General features: G+C 33.7%; 1 protein-coding gene across 1 annotated transcript in view; it reads right to left on the reverse strand.

The window, feature by feature from the left end:
- LOC126889692 (macrophage mannose receptor 1-like) overlaps positions 1–26,649 on the reverse strand; it is a 135,091-nt gene that overhangs the window by 104,926 nt on the left and 3,516 nt on the right. Inside the window, exons 2-3 of the mRNA XM_050658212.1 lie at positions 25,380–25,465; positions 15,067–15,175 (exon numbers count right to left, since the gene is read on the reverse strand). Coding sequence (XP_050514169.1) covers positions 15,067–15,175; positions 25,380–25,465 — 195 coding nt within the window. The remainder of the gene's footprint in view (positions 1–15,066; positions 15,176–25,379; positions 25,466–26,649) is intronic.

A 26,649-nucleotide genomic window follows, 5' to 3' on the forward strand; every position in this document is an offset into this window, starting at 1 on the left:
TTGCTGACGACCAAGTTGTGATTGCTGCTGATAAAGATGACGCCAGTTACATGATTAGAAAATTGAAAGAGGAGTACCAAAAATGGGGTTTGGAAATGAGCATGGAGAAAACTGAATACCTTGTAGTCGGAGGTGATACTGAAGACTTAGAATTAGAAGGGGAATGCATAAAAGGATGTGATGAATTTAAATATCTAGGTTCAATTTTTGACAAAAACTCCACATGCGATCAAGATATAGAATATCGAATAAGCCAAGGAAGAAAAGCTATAAAACAGCTAAATGGCATTTGGTGGAGTACAGGACTGCAAAATCAGACAAAGAAAAAAATCTACCAAACTATCGTGGAAGGAATTGTCCTGTACAACTCGGAAGTGTGGGAAGTAAAAGACCGACAAAATAAAAGACTTCAAGCTTTAGAAATGGACGCGCTTAGAAGAAGCTGCAGAATATCTAAACTGCAGCATATCCCAAACGAAGAAATAAAAGAAAGAATGGAAGTAGAAAAGGATATTATAGACAGAATAGAACAAAAAAGATTAATATGGTACGGGCATGTCCAGAGAATGGGACCAACAAGATGGCCCAAGAAAATGATCCAGTATGTACCACCCGAGAGAAGAAAAAGAGGCAGACCGAAGAGAACATGGATACAAGACGTAGAGAAAGCAATGAACAGTAGACAACTCAACGAGGAAGATATTCGTGACCGAAAAGCATGGCGAATAGGATGCGGGAAACGGCGAATGCTGTAGAACACCCGATATATATATCAAAAAAAGTAGTTCGATATTTTAAATTTAGTTGGTACAGTGAAAATCCTTGGTTATGTAGTTGCAAGAAAAATAGACTGTATTGTTGGCCATGTCTTCTGGTTTCTACACAAAAATGGGTGGACCAGGTTCACGATTTAAATAGTTTTAGAGTTTTAAAAAGGAGACATGAAATTTCTCCGTTTCCTACATATAAGATGTATACCCAATTTGATTCAGTTTGGCAAAACAAGAATCGAACGTTCTCTTAACCAATCTTTTTAAGCAAATATTGCTAAACATAATGAGTTTGTTAAAAAAAGAGATAGGTATATCCTTAGCACACTTGTAATAGATACCGTATGTTTTTTGGCAAAACAAGAATTAGCGTTTCGTGGTCATTTTGAGGGCGACGACTCTGACAATCGAGGCAATTACAGGGAGTTGTTAACATTAATTGCCAAAAAAGATCAAAAATTTTGCCAACATCTAGAAACATCAACTGTTTTTCGTGAGTTTCAAGTGTCAAGAGATTTTCATTTTTTTAAATAAGATTTTTTGCATCTGGTTTTGGTTACACTTTAGAAAAAGTCACGCGTCGCCACTGCAACAATGGAGACCATGGACCAGGAAAGAGAGCAAGAGGATGACCCCAGATAAGAAGGGGGAAAACATTAAAAAGATAGGAGGAACGCACTGGAAACAGACAGCACTAAACAGAAGCGAATGGAGGAAGTTGGGGGAAGCCTATGTTCAAAATTAGACGAATTAAACGGCAAAAGAAGAAGAGGAAGATGTTAAATCTGTAGCGTGTTGTCAAAAGTTGATATTATCATGTTCTTATGTTCATCTAGCCTAATTTTTCAGTAGAGCATTTTGGAAGTTTGAAAGGCCAACTAAATTCTTGAAATTTTTAAAGCGAGTTGCCAATGTGATTTTCCACTTACCACATTACCGGTGTAACGAAATTTATTAACTGATATTAGATAATTATTTAAGGAATACCTTTTATTAATGATTTTCTTCAGAATACACACAATTACAGGATACATAATATCATGGCTTGTCAACCCAAAAACGAAAAGTAAATATATATTTCAATTTTACATTTCAACATAAGAAATCAAGTTATATATCAACTTCTGTCTTACCTAATAAGTACCACAACAGGCATATCATACAGTGATGAGTGCGCTTATAACCGGCAAAATAACGGAAAAGACGGAAAATATAATACGTTGTGAAATAAAAAGAAATAAAACTAGTAGAGGTGAGAAAATAATCAATCATCATCATCATCATCATGGCTTATTTACTCCTGGCGGAGTGTTTGCCGCCCTTTGGGCTCTCTGATTCATTTGTTGCGGAGAATCAGTCCGCTGTTGTCTTTTATTATTATAGCAGCGTGTGTGACTTGGCTTTGTCTACAACTTTCCTCCATTCTTTCCGGTCCTTACAACGCTCCTTCCAATTGTATATTCTCAGCTTCTTTATGTCTCCTAAGACTTGATCTCTCCATCTTGTTTTGGGTCTTCCCTTTGGTCTCTTTGTTGTTGGTCTCCAGCCAGTTATTCGCTTTAGCGTAGAGTCTGGGTTAGCTCTTTCTGTGTGTCCCAGCCACCTGAGCCTCTGCGCCTTCACGAACTTGATTATGTCTTCACCCTGGATGACTTCTTTAATTTCTTCATTTGTTAATCTTCTAAATTCGCCTACACTTATCCTCACCGGTCCCATTATTCGTCGAATTATCTTTCCTCTAAGATTTCTAATCTCATTTCATCTTTTTGTGTTAGGCACATCGTTTCTGCACCATAGGTGATCACTGGCCTGATTGCAGTCTTGTAAATTTTTAATTTGGTTGTCTTACTAATGTGTTTTTCTTTCAAGAATTTTTGGTAATTCCAATAGGTTTTATTACCCAGTAGGATGCGTTCATTTATTTCATCCGTTCTATCATTTCTGCCATTCACCATCACTCCCAAATATTTGAAACGGTGTACTCTTTCAAATGTATATGCTCCAAGCTTAATTTCTTTCTCGATGTTCGTATTCTCTCTTGAGCACTTGAGGTATTTCGTTTTGCTTTGGTTTATTACCAGCCCTCTCTTCTTTGCTTCTTTATCTAGTATTAATATTATATTCTGCATGGTTTTTAAATCTCTAGTAACCAGTGCAATATCGTCTGCATACGCTATCAGTTGGGCTGAAGATTCGATAATTGTTCCCCTAATTTTGGCTGCTCTTACTGCACCCTCTCTCTATGGCAATGTTAAATAATGTTGTTGATAGGGAGTCTCCCTGTCTGACACCTACCTCCATTTGTACTTCATCTGACGGGCCTTCCCTTGTTAAGATTCGTGCTTTGGATTCCTTCATCGTCATTTTCGTGAGACTTACTAGTTTTTCTTGAATGCCTAGTTGCTTCATATCATTAATTAGCTCCTCCCTTATTACACTGTCAAAGGCTTGCTTGTAGTCAATAAACAGTATATGTCGATCTATTCCATGCTCGTAACTTTTTTCGACGATTTGCGTTACAATGTGTATTGCATCTATTGTTGACTTAACTTCTCTGAATCCATGTTGGTATTCACCTATTTTTGTTCTCGTTTCTTTTTCTATTCTTTGTCTGATCAAATTAGTTAATATTTTGTACATTGTATTTAATAGCGTGATTCCCCTGTAGTTAGTGCATTTCGTCTTGTCACCTTTTTTAGAGATTGGTGTTATCAGACCGCAATTCCAGTCGTTCGGCATGCGTTTTTTCTTCCCATATTCGTTCTATCAGCTTCTGGATTCTATGGGTTAGTTCCTCTCCCCCTTTCTTGAAGAACTCATTTATAATGTCGTCTGGTCCTGCTGCTTTCCTTGTCTTTAATCTGTTTATAGTCGCCAATGCTTCGTTGTATGAGGGAGGCTCTGATTGTTCTTCATTCCTATTTTCTGTTTGTTCTTCATTTTCTGCATTTTCAGCATCGCCTTTCTTTTTGAACAATTCTCTATAGTGTGTTTCCCATTCCTTTTTTCCAATATTTGCCGGTATCTTTTTGTTATTCTGTGCTTTTATGTGTTTATATAGTCTTGCATTATCATTACTATTAGCTTCGAGTTCCAGCAATAAGTCTTCAATCCATTTCTTCTTTTTAGTTCTGCAACATTTGTCTGACTCTTTCTTTTTCTCTTTATAGTGTAGGAGATCTTCTTGTTTCCCTGTGGCCAACCACCTGTGTCTTGCTTGGTTTTTGCCTTTACTAGCTTGCTCGCATTCTTCATCGTACCAATATTTTTTTTTATTGTCTTTCATTAGTCCTATCGTCTCCTCTGCTGCTGTTAAAATACTATCTTTTATGACTTCCCATGTTTCATCTATGTCCGATGGTTTTAGGACTAGTAGTTTTTCTTCCAACTTAGTGCAGAATTTTCTGTTTGCATTATCTGTGTTTAGTTTTGACCTATTCCACCTCTTTCTTTTCTTTCTGTCGTTTTTGTCTTTAAGTATCTTCAATTTCATGTCACCTATCACCAAAATGTGATCCGAATCAGCATTGGCTCCCCTGTAGGACCTCACATTCTGTACAATTGTTCTCCATTTTTTTGAAATTAGGATGTGGTCTATTTGGTTTCCGTCTGTCGTTCCAGGTATTAGCCACGTTACTTTGTGCTCTTTTTTGTGCTTGAATTGGGTGCTAATAATAAAAGTATTGGTTGCTGCTGCTAGATTACATATTCTCCTGCCATTGTTGTTCGTATTTTGATGGATCGTTTCTTTTCCTGCGATTTCTCTGTTCGTGTCTTCTTTCCCTATCTTTGCGTTAAAGTCTCAAGAAATCAAGATATATATCAACTTCTGTCTTACCTAATAAGTACCACAACAGACATATCATACTGTGATGAGTGCGCTTATAACCGGCAATATAACGGAAAAGACGGAAAATATAATACGTTGTGACAAAAAAAGAAATAAAACTAGTAGAGGTGAGAAAATAATCAATAGAAACCTATAAATTTGCATTTTATTGAGAGTTCCCCAACTTTAGACGTATCGGAGTCAAACTGTCATAGGAGAATTTTATAAAATTCTCCTGTCACAGTGGCAGTTGCCAAACTCCTCCGATACGTCCAAAGGTGGGAAACTATCAATATAATGTAAATTTGTAGGTTTCGGTTTCTATTGATAATTTCCTACCTCCACTAGTTTCATCTCTATTTAATTAACAACGTATTATGTTTTCCCGTTTTTTGCATTATTTTGCCTGTTCTTAGTGCACTCATCACTGTACATATCGCACCTCTGCTCAAAGAGTGACATTTAATTAACTAGTTTTGATGGGAAATAAGCTACAATTTTATTAAAAAAAAATTGATTTTATTAACGTTTATTTATTTATTTGAAAATAGCTTCAGAATAACATAAAGAGTTTCATAAGTCAAAAGAGAAAAGTTTCGAGAAACCGACGTTTAAAGTTTGTCCCACAACATTTTCGGGTTTAATTCAAAAACTATTAAAATTAGAATAATAACTAGTTTAGTCAGTTACAATGGTTTTTGAAGATCTATAAAATAGATTATTAGGTATATTAAAAATATTAAAAAAATTTCTTTTTTGAGATATGATACTATACAGATAAAATAACGAAAAATTTACGAAACATTATTTATCAAAATTGACAGTTGCAGTATAGAATATAATATTATTATTATCTGGTTAACAGACTTCTACTTTTTAATGATGTTAATAACTTTAAATACAAGTAATAACATTAAACACAAAATACTGCAAAAAGAAAAAAAATAATGTGTGTGTACTTTGTACGCACGTAAGAAGTTATACTTCTACTACATATTACGTGATTTTTAAGACAATACCAAAAATTAAAAAAAATAAAAGAATAAAACGCCCACAAACACATTGAAAAATGCCACAAAGAAAAAATGATTTCTGAATGATAATAATTGTTGGAAAAATTTTAAATACGCATTTTCTGAAAAAAAAAAGAATTATATAACAAATATACTTACAATCATAAAATGCATAAAAAAAAATAAAAACTTGCATCGGGAATCGAACTCGTGAATTTCGGGGCGCTTTGATTCGTAATCGAAGCCTAGACTCACTCGTCCAATTCCACATTATTTGTCATGTGGAAAAATAGGGTAACTGAACGTTTTAATGTTTGACAGTTGTTTTGAATATAATTAAATTATGTAGTTTAAATTTTGTGGAAGAAAACATTAAAATATAACAAATCAGTAAGAAAACAATATATTAGATGAAGATTGGTAGAACTTTTGTTGGTAATCAAATTAAGTATGTAAATCAAAGCATTACATACCTACTAGATAAATAAATCTACGCCAAAAAATCATAATTTAAAAATAAAAATCGGACCTAATTTGGGATTTCTCTCTAAAATCCCCATTCTTGAGAAAATAAATGTACAGTAGAGCGTCGATTATCCGAACGTCGATCAACCGAACGACCGCTTATTCGAACTATCGACTCCCGCGTCCCGCACTCGAATACCGAGCAAGCGTTAGTAATTGACGCTTAAAATATCTTCAATTTTCTTCAATATTGTATCCAAAAATAATTATGTTGTTGCAAAGACTGCACTTTTTTGTTTAGTTGCTAGTTGTCATTATTAAGATATAAATAAATATGTAGGTATATAAATATGGCTTTTATTCACTTGTGGATAAATATGTATGACTATAAATATGTATCAATATATTGTAGTTCATAGAACACCTATGTCCCCTAATTAGTTCGGATAATCGACGCTCTACTGTATTTCAACCTAATCCAAATGTATAATTACAATATGATTATAATAAAAACTACTTACCAAATTAGAATGAGTTTTCCTTGTCCAAAATAGTCCAAAAGTCCAAAAATATAGGTATATGAAAACTATTTAAAAAGGCAGTATAACTATTAACTAACTTTTGTTTGTTGTTTCTTTTCACACAAATTTTAAAACGCAACAACCATAAATAATCAAACTACAGCTGTGCCACAGCCGCCATATTGAATAATTTTTGACATGTCATTTGAACATCCAATCAGAACAAAGTTATAATGCGCATGCTCCGGGATCACAGGTTTTAACATATAAAAATTCACCCTCATATCGCCGGTAAAGAAGTATAACTTCAATAAATAAGTGATAAATGTGTCACTTTTCTTGAGCACATACGCGACGCAGATTGTTTTGAATAAAGGAATCACATGTATTAACTCGACAAACTACGCTTTATAAACAGCTTATGCCTCCTCTACACATCGGCAGACGTGTCCGCGGACGGCATCTGCGTATGCATCCGCGGATGTGTAGAAGGGGTAATTTGATCGTCTGTTGTTTACATATCACGTCGGCGGACGCGTCTGCGAAATATCCGATTGTTGTCGGTTTTCCCAGCTCAGATCAAAGGGTTTCAGAGCGAACGTCCGATGCCTTTCCACACATCTGGCCTCGGACCTCTACGACGCATTAGTTTTCGCAGTGAATTCAAAGTAGATATTGCGTTACCCGAGAATTAACACAGACTGAACGATTTACAGATGTGTACCTACAGATGTGTGGTCAGCGCGTGATGATACATCGGCAGATGCATCCGCAGACGCGTCTGCCGATGTGTAGAGGAGGCACTAGATGGACAAATGCTTTGCACAAGTCGATATGTGACACTGTTTGTGTTCGGTGCGTCGTTGATTTTGGATAATCGTATAATAATGACACTAGTGTCATCTAACGATAAATACTTGACCTATAGACGTGACACTTTGTGAGATTGGAGTTAATAGTTTTATTAAACTGTTGGTGTAATAAAACCGATTTTAAATTTTTTTGAGTTATGACAATCTTTGAGCGGAGGTGCAATATATTGTCATTCTCATTTTACCCTCATCATAGATATACCAAACACTACCAACTTGAAGAAACACTAAATAACATATCAAGACAATAATATCAAGTTTTGCCATACCACTACAGAAATGCGAGTCGGCCGTCCCCGCTTGGTTGTCTAATCGAACATATAGGTTGGTTTTTACAATAATAATATCTAACGATTGTCTTTATTTTGCTACTATTCATTTTACAACTCATTTTACAACTTCTAATATGCCATTTTGAAGATTTTTGAACGTTGTTAAAGAAACAATTTTTAAGGTTCTATTTCAGGTACATATTTTTTAATAGCGCACAAAATAAAAAAACTGTACGCTCCTAACCTAAATCCTAGTGAAAAACAACACTGAAATCATTGCAGGAAACATACAGTGTATCAATTTGAAAAGGTGCCACCCTCTAGAATTTGGTCACTTTCCAAATTTACCCAAATTTATTTGTGAGGGGGACGTTTTGTAGACCAGGTTTCAAATAAAATAAAATTAACCCTCTAGCTGAGGCGGTCACAACTCAGAAAATATTTAATGGACAGGGGGGTTGAGTGATACCTGCCTCATTTTAATGGTCATTCAACCACCTTTTCAAAAATAGTTGAAAGACTGATAAATTTTGTACACACTTGAATGAATGAAGGAATTGAAAAAAGTATATTAAAGTGTGTAAAGATACTTTACACACTTGGTATTTTTGAAAAAATAAAGGAAGTGAAAAAAGTATGTTAAAGTGTGTAAAGATAGTTTATTAGGTATATTTGTTTCTAATAGTTTTCAAAAAATCATAAAAGACCGTAAAGATATTTGTTGTGAAAACAACAGTTAAATTAATTCGCATTTATGCAAATCCCTCTTGTAAATCTGTTGGGACAATCTGTATTGTGTTTGAAAGAATTAATTCTCTGAAAACTTGAGTGTTAGCGTTGTGTTATGGAGAAATCTCACGACTAGGTCGAAGCGCGTGTTGATGCGAGCTTCAGGTATTTAAAAATTTAGACGTCGGCAAAGAGAGATAATAATATATATAATAGTGAGAACGACAGAGAGCACAGTACCACTCCACAGGACTGTAAAATTAGTAATTATTTACTTTGTGATAAGATAGGTCAGACACATGGTTGGACATCCTATCCTGAAGAATATTTATTACACCGCGCCAGTGGGGCCGTTAAAAATATTAGTAGTTGGTTAATTCACACAATGATAAAAATTAAAACCCAGCGTAATTAGACCACAAAATTACGACGACACTGATGTATTCCCTCGTTTGCCCAGCTGAAAGGGTCTTTGAAATGTACACCTGTACCTCCAATCCATGTCACTCAACGCTCACCATAAATAACCATTTGTATTTGTTCAAGGATCGTAAATCACAAAATTTTGAGAGAAATTTCTCTATTTCAAATTGCGTTTAATGTATTTCACGGTGGGTTGAATCCCGTCTTCAGTTTTTATCTTTCTCTGTTACATTTTTCTATTTCACTCAGAATGCCGCTCCACGCGCTTCGACCTAGTCGTGATATTTCTACTTTAGTTTGATAAAACAGACATGTGTTCGCTATTAGCATCTGGGTTGTAACAGGCATCTAGCCTTGCGAACTAAGAAACACATGTGTGGACATTCTTTTGTATTAAAGTGGCGTTTCTACCCTCAACGAACATAGGGCATTATGCAGTTTTAGAATAAAATCTTGGCAGTCCCTTGTCAGGGTCTAAGGCGAACAGTTCGTGTGTATTTCTCTGTTGTTCTCCCGCTCGCAATAATTACCTTTCACGCTAATTTTTAAGACGGTACCTAATGTGTATAATACTGTATAAAAAAGACTCTCTCTCTTTCGCTGTTAAGACAATTTAATCGCTAATTCAGCGTATTTTTTAAATTCGTTGCTCTGTTAATAAATGTTTTGTAGCTTAACACTTTTATTTCTCGTTTGCGCAACCGTTCATATCGTGTTTATTAGTAATATAAAACCAGACCAAATAAATCTTAGAACCAGTTGCTCTAAAGTTCACTTTTATTCATATCGAAGGACAAGATTCTCTGCTTTCGGACATTCGCGTGTGGTCCTAAAATATTCACCGATGTCCAATTAGGCAAAAGGGAATAATTAACCCCTTTTAGCCACGGTGGGGTGAGATTCACAATAAAAACTCCCACCATCTGTTGGTCTAAATCGACTAGGATTTTGGTTTGGTTTTCGCGTTGGTTGTGCCGCTTATTCCGACATTTTTTTTTGTGTAATACCTATATTACAAGACTTGTTAGTTCGCGATAAACTCTAAATAAAAGGAAGTGAAGTTATTGTGTGTGGTTGGTGCCTGCCGCCTGCCGCTGTATCCATTGGACTAATTGGCTAAGATTTTTCCATTTTTAAAACTTTTATCACTGATCCAAGGTAAACCACTCTGCTCAAAGACATTTTACGGTCAAAAAATACTTTTGTGTACATTTAACGTGGATGATGTATCTCTCAGTGCAATTTAGACTCTTATTTTCTCGCCGTGTTTGATAATTGCCAAACAAAACCCTCCAGTGTAATTTAGGCTTTGCCGCGTATCGATAGACTCTCTCGCCGCGTGTGCTCAATAGAATTCGATATAGAAATGGAAGACCTCAAGAAGAAGAGGACGCCTTTGAAGGCTAAAATTAGAAGAATTGAAAACTGGCTGCTACAAAAGGCTATTACGGAAACTGATGCGCTACAGTATCAATTCTAGCAAACATAATTAAAAACCATTTTTTAAAATATGAAGAGGTAATGGATCAAATCGACGAGATTGATGAAGCCGGCACTGAAGCAGAAATCAGGGTGATAACGGAGCAAAAATAGTTCTCTACTCTCTCGGGCTTACAGCGTAAGATGGACGAGTTATTGTTAGGCACCCCCTCTCTCAGATCAAATAGCACTCAGTCAACTGTAGTCACTTCCAACTGTAGTAACTGTAGTTACAACTGTAGTCACAAGGTTAGGCTTCCCGAGATCACAATGAAAACGTACTCCGGGAACTTCCCTGAGTGGAACTCGTTTTACCAGCTCTTTGAGACGCTAATAGTGAATAATGAAGAACTCAATAATGTGCATCGATTTATTTACCTCAAATCGTTCCAGAGGAATGAACCCCTCCAGTTAATCGACAACATCGAAGTTGTCGAAGAAAATTTCGATATAGCTGTAGAAACTCTTAATAATAGCTACGAAAATAAATCGAGGGTGATTAGATTAAACATTCAAATATTGTTAAAGGCTCCATTGTTAAAGACGCTGATCTTTTTGCAAAATATGTCTGTTCCAATTGAGCATTGGGATTTAATATTAATTGAAATATTTTTACAAAAATTAGATTTTGCTACACATAGTGCCTTTGAATATGATATTGGGACAAAGACCTTACCTACCCTTTCACAGTTTTTTAATTTTCTCGAGAAAAAGTGTGATATTCAGGAAAAATTAAATGTTTCAGACAATGATAAAAAAATTAATACCAGGACTAAATTAAAAACATCTTTCTTCTCATCAGTTGACCAACCATCACACTCTTTGTCTGATAATAATTGTATTTTTTTTTAGATGTAAAGCTCATAAAGTTTATCAGTGTAATGATTTTAAATGCCTTTCTTTACAGGAAAAATTTAATTTTGTAAAAGGTAAGAAACTGTGTTTTAATTGTTTGGGTATTTCTATACATTTCTCTCAAGATTGCAGCTCTACTCGCTCATGTGCTTCATGTGGGAAGTGTCATCACTCATCCCTCCATGGTACTTCTGAAAATGTCTCTTCCTCTAGGAATATCAATAGGCAATCTCTCTCGTGAACGCAATGCTCAAACTCCCCAAAATTATCAAGGTGCTTCTCGTATTGTCGCTCCCATATCTACTCAGCATTCGTATAATAACAATATCCAAAATGAAGCTTCTACTAGCTCATTCAGACCTCCTTGGGATGTGCAAAATTCTCCAGATTCTCAGGCAACCACGTCTCTCTCCGCTTTATCAGTTAAAACTGATGTATTGTTGGCTACCGCTTTAGTAACAGTTTATTCGAAAGGCGGCAGACCCATGCATGCCAGAGTGCTCCTAGATAATGGGAGCCAACATTCGTTTATTTCTCGTGATTTGGTTGAGAAGTTAAAGCTCATCCCTTATTTTAAACAGTTACAGATATCAACCGTATTCGAAAACACCTCACTCTCAAACGAAATGTTAAACTTAGAATTTTTCCCTTATAATATAAAGGACAGAAGTTTTAAAACGTCTTTCGCTGTACTCGATAGCATAACTTGTAGGCTTCCTAGAGCTACTATAGATAGAAGTAAAATAAACGTCCCACAAGATCTCACTATCGCAGATCCCTCGTATTCTGTTCCGGGTAAAATGGATTTGCTTCTTGCCGGTGATATCTATAGTGAATTACTGACTGATGGATTTATACGCTTAGGAAAAAATCTTCCGATTCTTCAGAGTACTCACTTAGGCTATGTTATTTTTGATACACTTAATCCTCATCAGTGGCGACACGTGACTTTTTCTGAAGTGTTACCAAAACCAGATGCAAAAAATCTTATTTAAAAGAATGAAGATATGGCTAAAAGTATATATACTTACCGGCACAAAATTCCGTTTCCCAAAATTTTTGATTAAGTTTGACAATCTATAACTTTATTACTTCGATTTTAAAAATTCTTGCACGAGTTTGTAGGTACATGTATTGATGGCAATTGCTATTATTCCGGTAACAAAAAATTTTTGCTTAGATGGCATTATACGGGGGTGAATGTAAGCGTTGTTTTTTCTCCTAACTTTAAAAAATTCTGTGGAAAAATTGGAGGGCTGATTTTGTTTCATACTCCTTTTGTATTATCCTGGAGGTATCAATAAGGTCTTGTTTTTTGAATTATCTGAATATCTCTTTTCTTGTAAGAGCTGTAATTAAAAGCACCGCTTTGAAGGTTTATTTAATTAAAATAAATATCAAACGCACTAAAATTACCAAAACACAACAAATTTAACAACAAAACAAAACAATTCAATAGCGGTTATGTCCACCTCTTGCAGCAACGACTGCTCGCAATCTGTTTAGCATCTAATAAATATGTGTTTTCCTTGCCTGGGGAATAGCCCGATATTCCTCTACCAGGGCCATAACTGTACCAAATTTTCTGGAGGCCTAGGATGACGGCAAATAGCTTTTTTTATTCATCCCATAAATGCTCAATATGATTGAGATCTGGGATGCATGCGGGCCATTCTAATCTTATCAATCCAAATTCAATTGTATGAGTCAATCAGTGTTTTTATTTACAAAAAATGGTACAGCTCTTACAAGAAAAAAGATATTCGGATAATTCAAAACACAAAATATTGGTGATGCCTCCGGGAAAATATGACAGGACTATGAAACAAAATCAGCTATTCCATTTTTCCACAGAATTTTTTAAAATTAGTAGAAAATACAACGCTTCCTTTCACCCCTGTACAATGACATGCAAGCAAAATTTTTTGTTACCGGAATAATACCAAACAATATGAATACATGTACCTACAAACTAGTGTAAGAATCTTGAAAATCGGAGCACAAATAATAAAGTTATAAATTGTCAAACTTAATCAAACTAATCGGTGAGTGTAGCTTCAATAATATCATTTTGTATATCACTTGAAACTCTCGAAAAAACAGATGTTTCTAGATGTTGACAAAATTCTTGATCTTTTTTGGCAATTAATATTAACAATTCCCTGTAATTGCCTGGATTGTCAGAGTCGTCGCACTCAAAATGACCACGAAACGCTAGTTATTGTTTGGCCCAAAAAGATACAGTAGGTATCTATTATAAGTGTACTAAGGATATACTTATCTATTTTTTAACACACTCATGTTTAGCAATATTTGCTTTAAAAGCTTGGTTAAGAGAACTTTTGATTTTTGTTTTGCCAAACTGAATCCAATTGGGTAGGTGTACATCTTACATGTAGGTAACGGAGAAATTTCATGTCTCCTTTTTAAAAATCTATTACTATTTAAATCGTGAACCTGGTCCACCTATTTTTCTGTAGAAACCAGAAGACATGGACAACAATACAGTATATTTTTCTTGCAACCATAATATAACCAAGGATTTTCACTGTACCAACTAAATTTAAAATATCGAACTACTTTTGTTGATTCCTTTTTTAAATTGTTTAAAATAGGTCTTTCATTTTTAATCTCATTTTTTTCTTCAAAATTATACAAGGAGAATTACTTTTCAAAGTAGTTGATCGATTAAGAAGCGACACTCATCCATAGTTAACTGCACGCACACTTTTTATAGGTACTGTCACCAATTTTAAATCTGGTAACAGCGCTACTGATACACAGCGCGTTTATGCCGTCGCTTCTTCAAAATTTTCAGTCACTAGCCGGTCCCGAGCGCCAGCGTGGGTGTATAACCATTGTAACCAGAAATGAGTCTGGTAACAGAGTATAATAAAGTGCAACTGAGTCAAATAAACTCGCCAATATTTTCGTGTCTACGAGTAGTTGGCTATTTACTGAGTTAGATACTATTACCACATAATATAATAATATATTTCTATTGGTAAAAATATTGGTAAATAGAATTATCCATCGTCATAACATATTTATTTGCAAGATTTTTAACTGTTACCAATGGTAACAGTGGTTACATGGACGCTTCGCCAGTGATCCTCATGTTTTTCACCATAATTCATATTTGGCTTATCTCTCAGTCAAATGTCAAATTAACCCCTTTTCGCCACGGTGGGGTGATATTCACAATAAAAACTCTCATCAATATTGTAAGTATCGGGTACTTAATGAGTTAAGAGCTCCAAAATTTTTTTGGAATATTGAACTCCGAATTGAATTTTTTGGAACATTGGAGTATTTTGAGTATTTCTTGGAGTATTTTTGAAAAAATCAAGCAAAAACTTAAAGATATTAAGTATCGAGTTCAGAACTCCAAAAATTTTTTGAAGTACTGAGTGCAAGATTTTTCCAAAAGAACTGAAAAAAAATATAATGTACGTGGTATTTTTGAAAAGGTAGTTGAAGGACATGAGGTATTACTCAACCTCCCTTTCCATTAAAGATTTTGGGGGCTGTGTCAACCCCTAGAGGGTTGATGTAATTTAGTTGAAAACTGGTCTACAAAATTTCCCCTTACAAATAAATTTGACGTGTTTTTGCATATTTTTAAATTTTCTTTGACACACTATAGGTTTTCTTGCTGTAGGTACGTAGATGCTAAGTAAAACACTGGTTAGAAAAGTTCTAAGAAAAACTAATTTTTCTGATCAAAGAGCTATGAAAAACAAATATTTAGACATACTGAGTTATGAATTCATACTAAGAATAAATTGTCGTAGACTTTCTCTAATTTTTATACAGTAGGTACTCATTAACTACTTACTTGCTGCAGAAATTGTGGTATTCAAGAAATCGTTCACTTCCTTCGATGGTATTGCCACCAATATCATGTTAATATCTTTACAAATTTGGTCGGCTTGAAAAAAGTTGGCCTGTAAAAAATAATATGCATAAAATCTATTAGGTATATAATGATTATTATACTTTTCTTTTTTTTAATATTATATTATTTTCCTCTTCTTCTTTTTCTTTTATCTATGCAGTACTAGCCGTTTTTCTTCAACGGTGCCTTTCATTCTGTCCCTAAATTGTTATTCCATCTTTTCCTTGGGCGTCCTATAGTTCTTCTGCCTAACGGTGACTTTTCTCTGGCTATTCTACTATCCTTGATTCAGATATTCTACTTATGTGTTGATTGCACTCTTCTTTTCTACCCGACATTATTAGTATTTATATTGTCTACCCCACATGCGTCTGATATCCTCACTTCTTACCCTGTCCTGTAATCCATTTCCAGCAATCCTTGTTAAGATCTTCATTTCATTGGTCTCCAGTTGTCTTTGTGTTTTTCTTGTATCTGGCCTAATTTCGACCTTGTAAGTCATATGGAAATATGAATGACTATCAGTGGCGTGCGGTGACTTTTTCGAAAGGGGAAGCGATTCAATAAGGATATAAAAATATTTGCTTAAGGGTCGAGGGTCGAGCCACTTTCCACCTGATAACACTCTGATGCGCAGGGGCTCTCTATCAGCAAAGTACTTAATTATGTGAGACGTCCTACGTACAAGGACTCACACACTAAATCCGTGACGCGTGAATGCGTGAGGCACTCTATTCCCACTATTTCTAGTGACTAGTGACCTATCATTGATCTGTATTGCTAGCTCGGGCCTCGAGTCCTCGCGCCGGGCTTGGTTTTCTAAAGAAGAATCATATTTAAAAAAAATATATACTCCGAGGCATTTTCCACAACACACAACTTTCACTAAAATGATGACACTTATTTATACTCGAGGTCTATTCTCCTATCAACTTCTGATAATTGTTGAATGCAGTCTTTTATAATGGATAATAGGGCTAACTTTCAAAGTCTGTCTTTGCTTGTTGAATTTCTTTTAAACTCTTAATTTGAAACTTTTAATGCATCTTAATACTGCAAAACTTCGTTCAACTGATGCACTTGTGGCTGGGATAGTTAGTAGTACTAATTCACACAACTTGACCACTTCACACAGCGACTTGTTTAAACCAGTAGTTATAAAGAAATCCCAGATTTCTGGGTATTTCTTTATCATTCATGTCAGTTGTTTCATAAATGATACTTAACTGAGAATGCAAAGCTGGTATATCAAAAAATGTTCATTATTTAATCTTAATGACATAAATTCCTCTGTGGGAAATTTTGATGAATTATAATTAGAAATATTAAGATTATATATAATTCTACAAATTTTAAATCATTAAAATTTTGAAAGCTAGAATTCATTTGTTGTAGAATATTATCAAAAGGTCTCTTTGTTTCCTCTGTTTTCTCTGTCTCTCTGTCTCCGAAATTATCAATCTTCATTATTTTTCTTTCATGTTCAAACCCCATATGTTCAGTTTTATCCCAAATATTTTTAAACTGCTCTCGTTTTTTTTTTAATTATCGTATTAATAAAGTCATCAATTTGTCTTATACAAAATGCAATACCATTTGGTTTCTGTAAAATGTCAAATAAAAGATCAGTAAAAGGAAATATCTCTGCAAAAAATTTAAATCGAAATATTCTTTAAGCGAATGTATGTAATACCTAAGCACCCCTTAGCAGCAGTAAAAGTCGGAGCATCTCACTTTCGGGAAGGCGATACGACGAGCGCTTCCATGGCATACCAAAATTCGCGCGACTAGTGGCTGCGGTCATTGAACCCTGACCAACTTTAAAAGGGACAACTGCATGACAAGCGGCGATTTTGAGAAGCGCTTCTGCAAGGACTGGACCAAATAGTTGAATTGTGTGCATATTGAGTTCGTTCGTACGCGATTAATTTTTAATATTTTTCAATGCCTATTGGCTAGGTAATATGTAGATTATTTGGATTAGGGAAAAAATTTTATTATTAAATATTAATTAATAATATATTTTCTTATGTCGACGAATAAATAGGGAAGCGGCGCTTCCCCCGCTTCCATGGACCGCACGCCTCTGCGACTATGAATATCTTATAATTAAATATGTTTTATATAAAAATTGCTTGTAGTGCATTCACTGGAGGTTTTTACCTTCGATTTCGTTGAACCTCCATCGATTTTTATAAAAAATGGTGAGCAGTTAGAGGATGCCTCAAGGAACAAACGTGACATGATGCCAAATTGCGCTTTTATCCTGGGGATGGATGCCACCCCTTTTCGGGGGTGAAAATTATTTTATTAAAAATAATACCACAAATCGATAGAGGGAAAAATTCAAAGCAAAATTTGTTATATCAAGTTATTAACATAAATCAATACTTTTTGAGTTATTAAAGATCAAAGATTTTATTTTTTCGTAAAAAATGCATGTTTTAGAGCTGTTTTTCACGTATAACTCAAAAACTATGAGCTTTTATAAAAAAGTTATTATTGTTAAAATTAAAGATAATAAATAAACAACTGAATGCACTCCTCTTAAATAACTAAACTAATGTTAATTTAAAGTGAGTTATGAGTAATTGAATGTATATTTTTTTCGATGAGTACTCAAATCTAAGTATTCAAGCTTAAGTAACGGGAAAATGATGCATTTTATGAAATACCTGCTAGACACTTGCCAAAGTACTTGGGAATACCTGTCAAACGAGCTCAAGAAGAAGTTAATTGCATCAAAATTAAGCAAGTTGTGATGAAAATAAGAAAACCCTTTCGATTTTTTTAGGAAAAAGTGAAAAAATAAACATACGCCATTTCCACAAAAATTAAAATTTATACTAAGCCTTACGAGAGTTTCTTTATACATATTAACATAAGTAATGATTTCAACAATTTTCACCGGTTTAGAATGCATATTTTTGAGAAAAAGATATAATTAAAATAAAACAGAATTATTAAAATTATCGTCATTTTCATTTTCTTTTGATAATAACTCGAAAAATACTCGATACACGTAAAAAATAATATATAAATAAATTTCAGTTTTTTCTATAACAAATATTTTACCTGTTTACTATTTCTGTAAGGTAAAGAATAACCGAGATAGAAACGTTTAAAGCTTAAATTTTGTAACCGTGGCCATTCAAGTTTAAACCATGTAACAGTGGCCATTTATCCTTTGATTTTTTAAAAAGTAAGGGGCCCAAAAGATTAAATTCAACGAGCTTTAATAGCCTTTGGAATTATCTTTCAAATAGTTTTTAGGTGAACCTGATATCGTAAAGATTAACGAGTTATTTACAAAAAACGATAACATTTTTTGGAAAAATTTTTAAAACAAAGTTTGAAAAATTTTTGGAGTATAAATTTTAATGCTATGAACTTGTTCGGAATCTCATTTGATACATATTTTAAAGTAATTTCACAAATGTTTAATAAGTTTATGTTATAAAATGCATAATTTTCCCGTAATTTAAGGTTGAACACTTGGATTTGGGCACTGGCAAAAAAAATATACATTCAATTACCTATAACTCACTTTTAGTTAACATTAAAAGGTATTTTTTAGCAAGGAGATTATTTTATTTGTTATTAGCTTAAATTTTGGTAATAATAATTTTTTTGTAAAAACTTATAGATTTTGAGTTATTTATTAAAAATCGGTTAAAAACATGCATTTTTCTTACGAAAAGTTAAAATATTTGATTTTTAATAACTCAAAAAGTTTTGATTTATTTTAATAACTTTACATAACAAATTTTCCTTAGAATTTGTGTCCCTATCTCTAACATGAAGGTAGTTGAAGGACATGAAGTATTACTCAACCTTCCTTTCCATGGGGTTAATTTTAATAACATAATTTTCACCCCCAACAAGGGGTGGCATCCACCCTCAGGGTAAAAGCGCAAGTTGGCACCATGTCACCTTTGTTCCTTGAGATATCCTCTAACCACTCACCAATTTTCATGCACATCGATGGAGGTTAAACGAAATCGGAGGTAATAGCTCATATCCACCTTCAGTGACTGCACTATTGAGCAGAAAATTATACTACCTATACAGATCAATATCTGTAGATATTAAAAATCAGCTCTTTTGGCCACAAAAACAAAAATTTTCTTTTGGCAGTCGTATATTTTGTTAATTCTTATTTTGATGATAGCTGACCATTTTTTTTCATTAATGCTTGTCTACTTTCTACTCTCTAAATTGTTTTAACTTCTTCATTCCATCTGCTCTACTACAAAGTTTCTATTCATCGCCTGGGATTCATCTTTGTAGCTGTTTGTTTCTAGTTTAAGTCGGCACTGTATAACTGCTAAGGGTTCGCAAGTTTTACAGAAAACTAACAGCATGTAATATACAGTATGTTTGGTAAAGGATGGGCCATAGCTTAACCTCAGATTCCTGAGGTTAAAATAGGTCGATTTAAGCTAACTTACCTTAGTACAAAAGTTGATAATAACCGAAATACATGGTGTCAAAGTTTAACTTTTATTTTATTTATTTTTGAATAATTCCTGACAGGCATAGGACAACAACACGAAATTTGGTAAGTGATGCTGGTACTGTACAAACTACTAAATTATGTTAAACAAACATTTCTGGCTACTACTAGAGGTGTACGACGGGGGAACGTGAATGATTGACCCTTCCCAAATTCTACGCCACTGGCGGAATTTCTATTTTAGAAAAATTTTTTGACTCTCCAATACTTTCTATGTAAATATCATACTCTTCATTTGTAACGATAAAGCCATTAGTTTTCGAGATATTTGAAGCTAAAAACGAAGGAGCATAATACATAAATCAAAATAAGTGTGCCTTTTCATTTTTAACTTCAAATATCTCGAAAACTAATGACTTCATCGTTACGAATGAAGAGTATATTATTTGCATAGAAAGTATTGGAGAATCTAAAAATTATGCTAAAATAGCAGTTCCATCAGTGGCGTAGAATTTGAGAAGGGTTAACCATTCACTTTCCAATGTCGTACGCCTCTGGTATTAACCAGAAACGATTATTTAACATAATTTAGTAGGGTGTACAGTACCTACACTTTCGGCCAAGTATCATAAGGATATGTCAAATAGTTTTATAGTACCGGGCACACATAGTTCTTAAAGTTTTAAATAAAGGATAAATTGTTAAAAAAAAAGAATACTTTAAGATAATTTGAAATATCCGTGTCATACTTGGCAGAAAGTGTAGGCACTGTACACCCTACTAAATTATGTTACATAATCGTTTCTGGCTAGTACCAGAGGCTTATGGCAGGGGAAAGTGAATGGTTGACCCTTCCCAAATTCTACGCCACTGATGAAACTGCTATTTCAGCATAATTTTTAGGTTCTCCAATACTTTCTATGCAAATAATATACTCTTCATTCGTAAAGATAAAGTCATTAGTTTTCGAAATATTTGAAGTTAAAACTGAAAAGGCACACTTATTTTGATTAATGTATTATTCTCCTTCGTTTTTTGTTTCAAATATCTCGAAAACTAATGGCTTTATCGTTACGAATGAAAAGTATGTTATTTACATAGAAAGTATTGGATAATCAAAAAATTGCACTAAAATAGCAATTCCGCCAGTGGCGTAGAATTTGTGAAGGGTCAACCATTCACGTTCCCCCGTCGTACGCCTCTGGTAGTAGCCAGAAATGATTGTTTAACATAATTTAGTAGGGTGTACAGTACCAGCACCACTTACCAAATTTCGTGTTGTTGTCCCATGCCTATCAGGAAATATTCAAAAATAAATAAAATAAAACTTTAACACAATGTATTTTGGTTATTATCAACTTTTGTACCAATGTAAGTTAGCTTAAATCGACCTATTTTAACATCAGGAATCTAAGGTTAAGCTATGGCCCATTCTTTACCAAACACCCTGTATATAACAACATAAATATGAGATGAAATTGTCATATTGAACTATTTTGTTCTTATGTAAAATCTGTGGACTAATCGTTGCAGACTATTTTCATGTTGGGCTTCAATATTGCGTCGTCTGCGTAACAGAGTATTGTTACTTCTTTGTTTCCCATTCTGTATCCTCTTCCTTTGTTGAAGCTTTTGATTTCATCCATGAATAAATAGCAAATAAATACTTGAGCATAGGGCTCAATGAGTCCCCCTGTCTTATTCTCATGCCTGTGAGGCATGCCTGCATGTCTGTAGGTTCTGCAAATTGTCCATCTATTCTGATTTCCATTTGGTTATTTTGATAGATGTTTTCAATAGTTTTTATATGTAGAAGTACTTCTCTATTATACAGGAGATGAATTATATCTTTGAGTCCTACCTTGTTAAATGCTTTCTTTATGTCACTAAGACATAGAAATGCTGATCTATTGTACTCTAGTGATTTTTCAGTAATTTATGACGAATATTGCATCTTTACACGATATTCCAGTACGAAAACCTTGTTGTTCAGCTGCTAAACTTATCCTCTGATTCATTAGCTCTTGTACCTGGTGTCCCAATAAGAATTGCTCTCGGCCATATCTCAGGAACCGTTTATAGTACAGCTTTGGGAAAAAAAAATTATAACAAAAGTTACCTCGGGAAAAGCCTGGAAATTATTTTCATAATTGTAAGTCCACCGCTAGAGGGCGTCACTAAATATAAAAAATTTAAAAATCAAAATTTTAGAAAATTTGTCAAGGGCACTGGAAATCCGATCATCGTATTCTTCATAAAATTCTGCGCATATTTGATTTCACGAGTTTAAGTCTACCTTTGAAAATAAGAGTTGGGGGTGAGTGGGAACCTTGTTATGGAACAATGGCTGTAAGTCCGGTTCTACTAAATAGATCTTTGCAAACTTGATCTAGTTGAAAACAGCTCTTTTTCGTCAATGATGAGATATAATTTTGAAACAGCCCAATAAGTAATATGCCAGCTAGGAGGCGCTATTTTATTTTTTTCAGAAATCTAGTTTTCTTTGGAAGATATTAAATACAAGTATGCATTTTTAATCCTGTGTTACAAAATAAGACCAAATTAGCAACACAATAGCGAAAGCCGCATGTCGATATCTTTTTTCTATCTCGAGATATCTTAAGAAACGTGTAAATTTTAAATATAACTGATGCTGTCACCAGTAAACGAAGTTCAGGAAAGCAAAGTAGAAGCAAGTAGTGTGCTATGGAAAAAATTATAGCGTAGCAACATAAATGAATGCTTCTTATAGATTCGATTATATTCGGTTCGATTCCATTCGATTCCATTCGATTAGATTTTATTTTATTTAATATAGGTATATGTATTACCTATAGCCAATTTAATACATAATATATATTAGTGATTTTACCCGTTAATTTTAGGATTAATAAATATAAAGTAACATAAAGCTTTAAATTATCTGTCTTAAGAAAGTAACCAATATTTTTTTTTCAATTTGGCGAAAAGTTTAATTACTGATGAAGTATAGTAAATACTTCGTGTAAATTTGAACCGTAAATAATGCATGGAAGAGTTCATTTATTATTAGATAGGTACTCCCGTTAAATGGGAGTCCCTTATACAAAAGTGACCTTTTTAAAGTTGTTAATACATTATTCCTTTTAACCTATATCCTCAAATTGCCTTTTTAAACATCTTATTTATTTTATACTGTAATAATAATTAAATTCACTATCAAATTTGAAATAATTTTTTTTAAAGTTTGTTAATCCTAAAATTAACGGGTAAAATCACTAGTACAAACTAGTTTGTCAAACGTAGCTATGAGTTTAAAAATCTCACAATCGCCATAACGCCTCATGGTGATCGTAAGATTTTGCTACGTTTGACAAATCTTATAATATATATTATTCTGTATGAAATTCGGTATATTATATTATACAGTGCTAGTCAAAAGTCCGTACCCCTCGTCTTATCTTTTGAACGGTTATACCTATAATAGTGAAATTTTGAGGGAGGACATAAACGGCATAGAGGTATATATTGACATAGAGAGAGTGTCATTCAAAGCGAAGTGACGACACCATCTTTTTTCTTTGGATTAGTGCTGTTTCACTCTTACGCATATTAAGCTGCGACAGTTGTCCTCCTCTTCCGTGCCTGTACTCACACCTTAATGTCATCTTAGTTTCTCGGTACAATGTGCTAGAAAGAGATAGCGCAAACCAGTCGAAGAGATCTTGTCGTCAGGACGCGCGGAGTGAAGGCTCACTCTATGTTAATATATACCTCTATGATAAACGGACGTAAGCTTCTTAACTAGTCATGACGGGTGACGTAATTATGACAGATGACTTTACAGCGTCACTGTGACAGATAATTTTAAATGGGAACTTATGGCAAGTGATATCTCGTTTGAAAGGTATTGAAAATACCTATTCACTCATACTAATTTTGTTTGAGTTTAAGCTAATTTTGATGAATAAATGAAATAAATATAAAATTGTAGTTTCGCATTTAATTACCTAATAAAAATTCAAATTTCCGAATATGATTACTTGTCAAAAAGGTTGACGTTGACGTAAAAACTACTAGAGAATTGAAAAACGTCAACTTTTTTGACGAAAAAACCATAGGCGGACATGTGAATTTTTATTAATTAAATGCGAAACTACAATATTATATTTATTTAATTTATTCACCAAAAGCAAAATCAATTAAAACCCAAAAAAATTAGTATGACTGAATGGGTATTTTGAATACCTTTCCAACGAGGTATCACTTGCCATAAGGTCCCATGTAAAATTATCGGTCACAGTGGCTCTGTAACGTCATCTGTCACTATTACGTCACCTGTCATGACTATTTAAGAAGCACACGTCCGTTGATTTCCTACCTCCAAATTTCCCTATTACAGGTATAACCGTTTAAAAGATACTAGGGGGGGGCACGGACTTTTGACTAGCACTGTATATTAAATTATAGGCATAATTGGTAAATTTTTAAATAAAATTAAATCTAATCGAATGGAATCGAATTGAATGGAACCGAATATAATCGAATCTATAGGAAATATTCACTTCTGCCGGCAATCCGCAAGTGCAAGCGCAAGTGCTACACTCCATAGCGCACTACTTGTTTCGACTTTGATTTCCTGAACTTCGTTTACCGGTGACAGTATCAGTTATGTTTATAATTTATTCGTTTTTTAAGATATCTCGAGATAGAAAAAAGGTATCGACATGCGGTTTTCGCTATTCTGTTGCTAATTTGGTCTAATTTTGTAATACAGGATTAAAAATGCATACTTGTATTTTATTTAATATTTTTCAAAGAAAACTAGATTTCTGAAAAAATAAAATAGCGCCTCCTAGCTGGCATATTACTTACTAGGCTGTTTCGAAATTATAATTATTACGTTGATGAAAAAAAGCTGCTTTCAACTAGACCAAGTTTGCAAAAATCGATTTTGCAGAACCGGACTTACAGCCATTTTATCATAACAAGGTTCCCACTCACCCCCACCTCTTATTTGCAAATGCAGACTTAAACTTGTGAAATCAAATATGCGCAGAATTTTATGAAGAATACGATGACCGGATTTTCAGTGCCCTTTCATTAGGCAAATTTTGTAAAAATTTTATTTTTAAATTTTTGATATTCATTTACGCCCTCTAGCGGTGGACTAACAATTATGAAAATAATTTGCAGGGTTTTCCCGAGACAACTTTTGTTATACATTTTTCCCCCAAAGTTGTAGTATAACGGTTCCTGAGATATGGCCGAGAGCCATTCGTATTGGGACACCCGGTACAATTGTAGTTGTAAGTTTTAAGATAGTATTTAATAAGTTGATACGTAGTTTTCTGGATGTTTTTTGGGTTAGATACCAATTCATAAACAGACAGATCGACGATTTTTTCTTCTCTTGAAATGTTCAACTTCAAGTGGATAGCTACAATACTGTCATCTACTCTGACGCTCATAAACGAAATAGTACTCGATAACGTCGATTTCTATCTTTTGTGCTATATGAAATATACGAGAATGAAGGATTTCGGCAAGAGCTTTTCTATCGCTTTGACGCAATTAAAAACCAAATATGTGACTGAAGAGCACAATTCGTTAACCCCTCTGTATATGAATTGTTATCAATAGAATTGCTTTATTCTCGCACATTCCATACAGCTCAAAAGATAGAAACCGATTTTATTAAGTCGTGTTTCGTTTATGGCCATCAGAGTAGATGTCACTTTTATAACTGAAAGACTAACTAATATGAAAAAAATTGGAATATAGTTGTCTTTTATTTAGATCGAAATATTGTACTTACTTTGAACCTATATGAAAAATAATAATTCTTGCTGCCAAACTTTATGAAAGGAACAACACCCTCAGGCTCAAAGACACTTGGAGCGTCTGCAAATAAAAATAGTGATTTTACCTTACTGTCCTGTTTGGGTCTATTTGACCCAAAAAATAAATTATTTCTTATTAAACAAATTATTACGCGGCGTAACGTTTTGGTGTTCCGTGTGTTATTTACTCGGTTGACTTTATTATTTTATTTTTACTTTATTTATTTATTTTTAGACACTAACTATTATTTATTTAAATAAAAATAGACTCATTTCATATTAGTTTTATTTACAACACTAACTTTAAAAAAACAATAAATTTTGATTTAGGATATAACTACTTATAACCTCCTACTTTTGTCGGAATTTTTTTTTTAAATTCGAGAAAAAAAACTACAGAACGATGTTTGTCATTGTTCAAGGAGTATGTACACAAATTTTCAGATCACAATTTTTCCAAAATTTTCCCTCTTGTCGGAATTTTTTTTTGGAAAATTTCGGGTTCAATTCTACGTCGCGCCCTTTTAAATGTTGTACTTAGTGTGTGTACGAATTTTCAGCTAAATCGATTCCAAAGTAACCGAGAAAAACTGTTTTAAATTTTTTTTTTGACAATACCTCCTCGTCGATAGCCAAAGAATTAAGTTTTCTGTTCGTTTGCCCAAGCATTTTTGTCAGACAATTACATTTTTTGTTTAAGAATATAATTACTTGTAACCTACTACTTTTGTCGGAAAAATGGTTGTGAAGATAAGGGATGCACGAACCCAGCATAGTTTAAAACTATAGTTTACTAATACAAATTAAATTTTTTGTCAGACTGTCGATTTGTCCCAATATTTTTGTCGGGCACTTAGATTTTTTGATTTAGAATATAACTACTTATAACCTTCTACTTTTGTCGGAAATTTTTTTTTAATTCGAGAAAAAAACTACAGAACGATGTTTGTCATTGTTCAAGGAGTATGTACACAAATTTTCAGATCACAATTTTTCCAAAATTTTCCCTCTTGTCGAAAAAATTTTTTGGAAAATTTTGGGTACAACTCTACGTCACGCCCTTTTAAATGTTGTACTTAGTGTGTGTACCAATTTTCAGCTAAATCGATTCAAAAGTAACCGAGAAAATCTGTTTTAAATTTTTTTTTTGACAATACCTCCTCGACGATAGCCTAAAAGAATTAAGTTTTCTGTTCGTTTGCCCCAACATTTTTGTCAGACAATTAGATTTTTTGTTTAATAATA

This window comes from Diabrotica virgifera, chromosome 8, assembly GCF_917563875.1.
Source record: "Diabrotica virgifera virgifera chromosome 8, PGI_DIABVI_V3a".
Lineage (NCBI taxonomy): Eukaryota > Metazoa > Arthropoda > Insecta > Coleoptera > Chrysomelidae > Diabrotica > Diabrotica virgifera.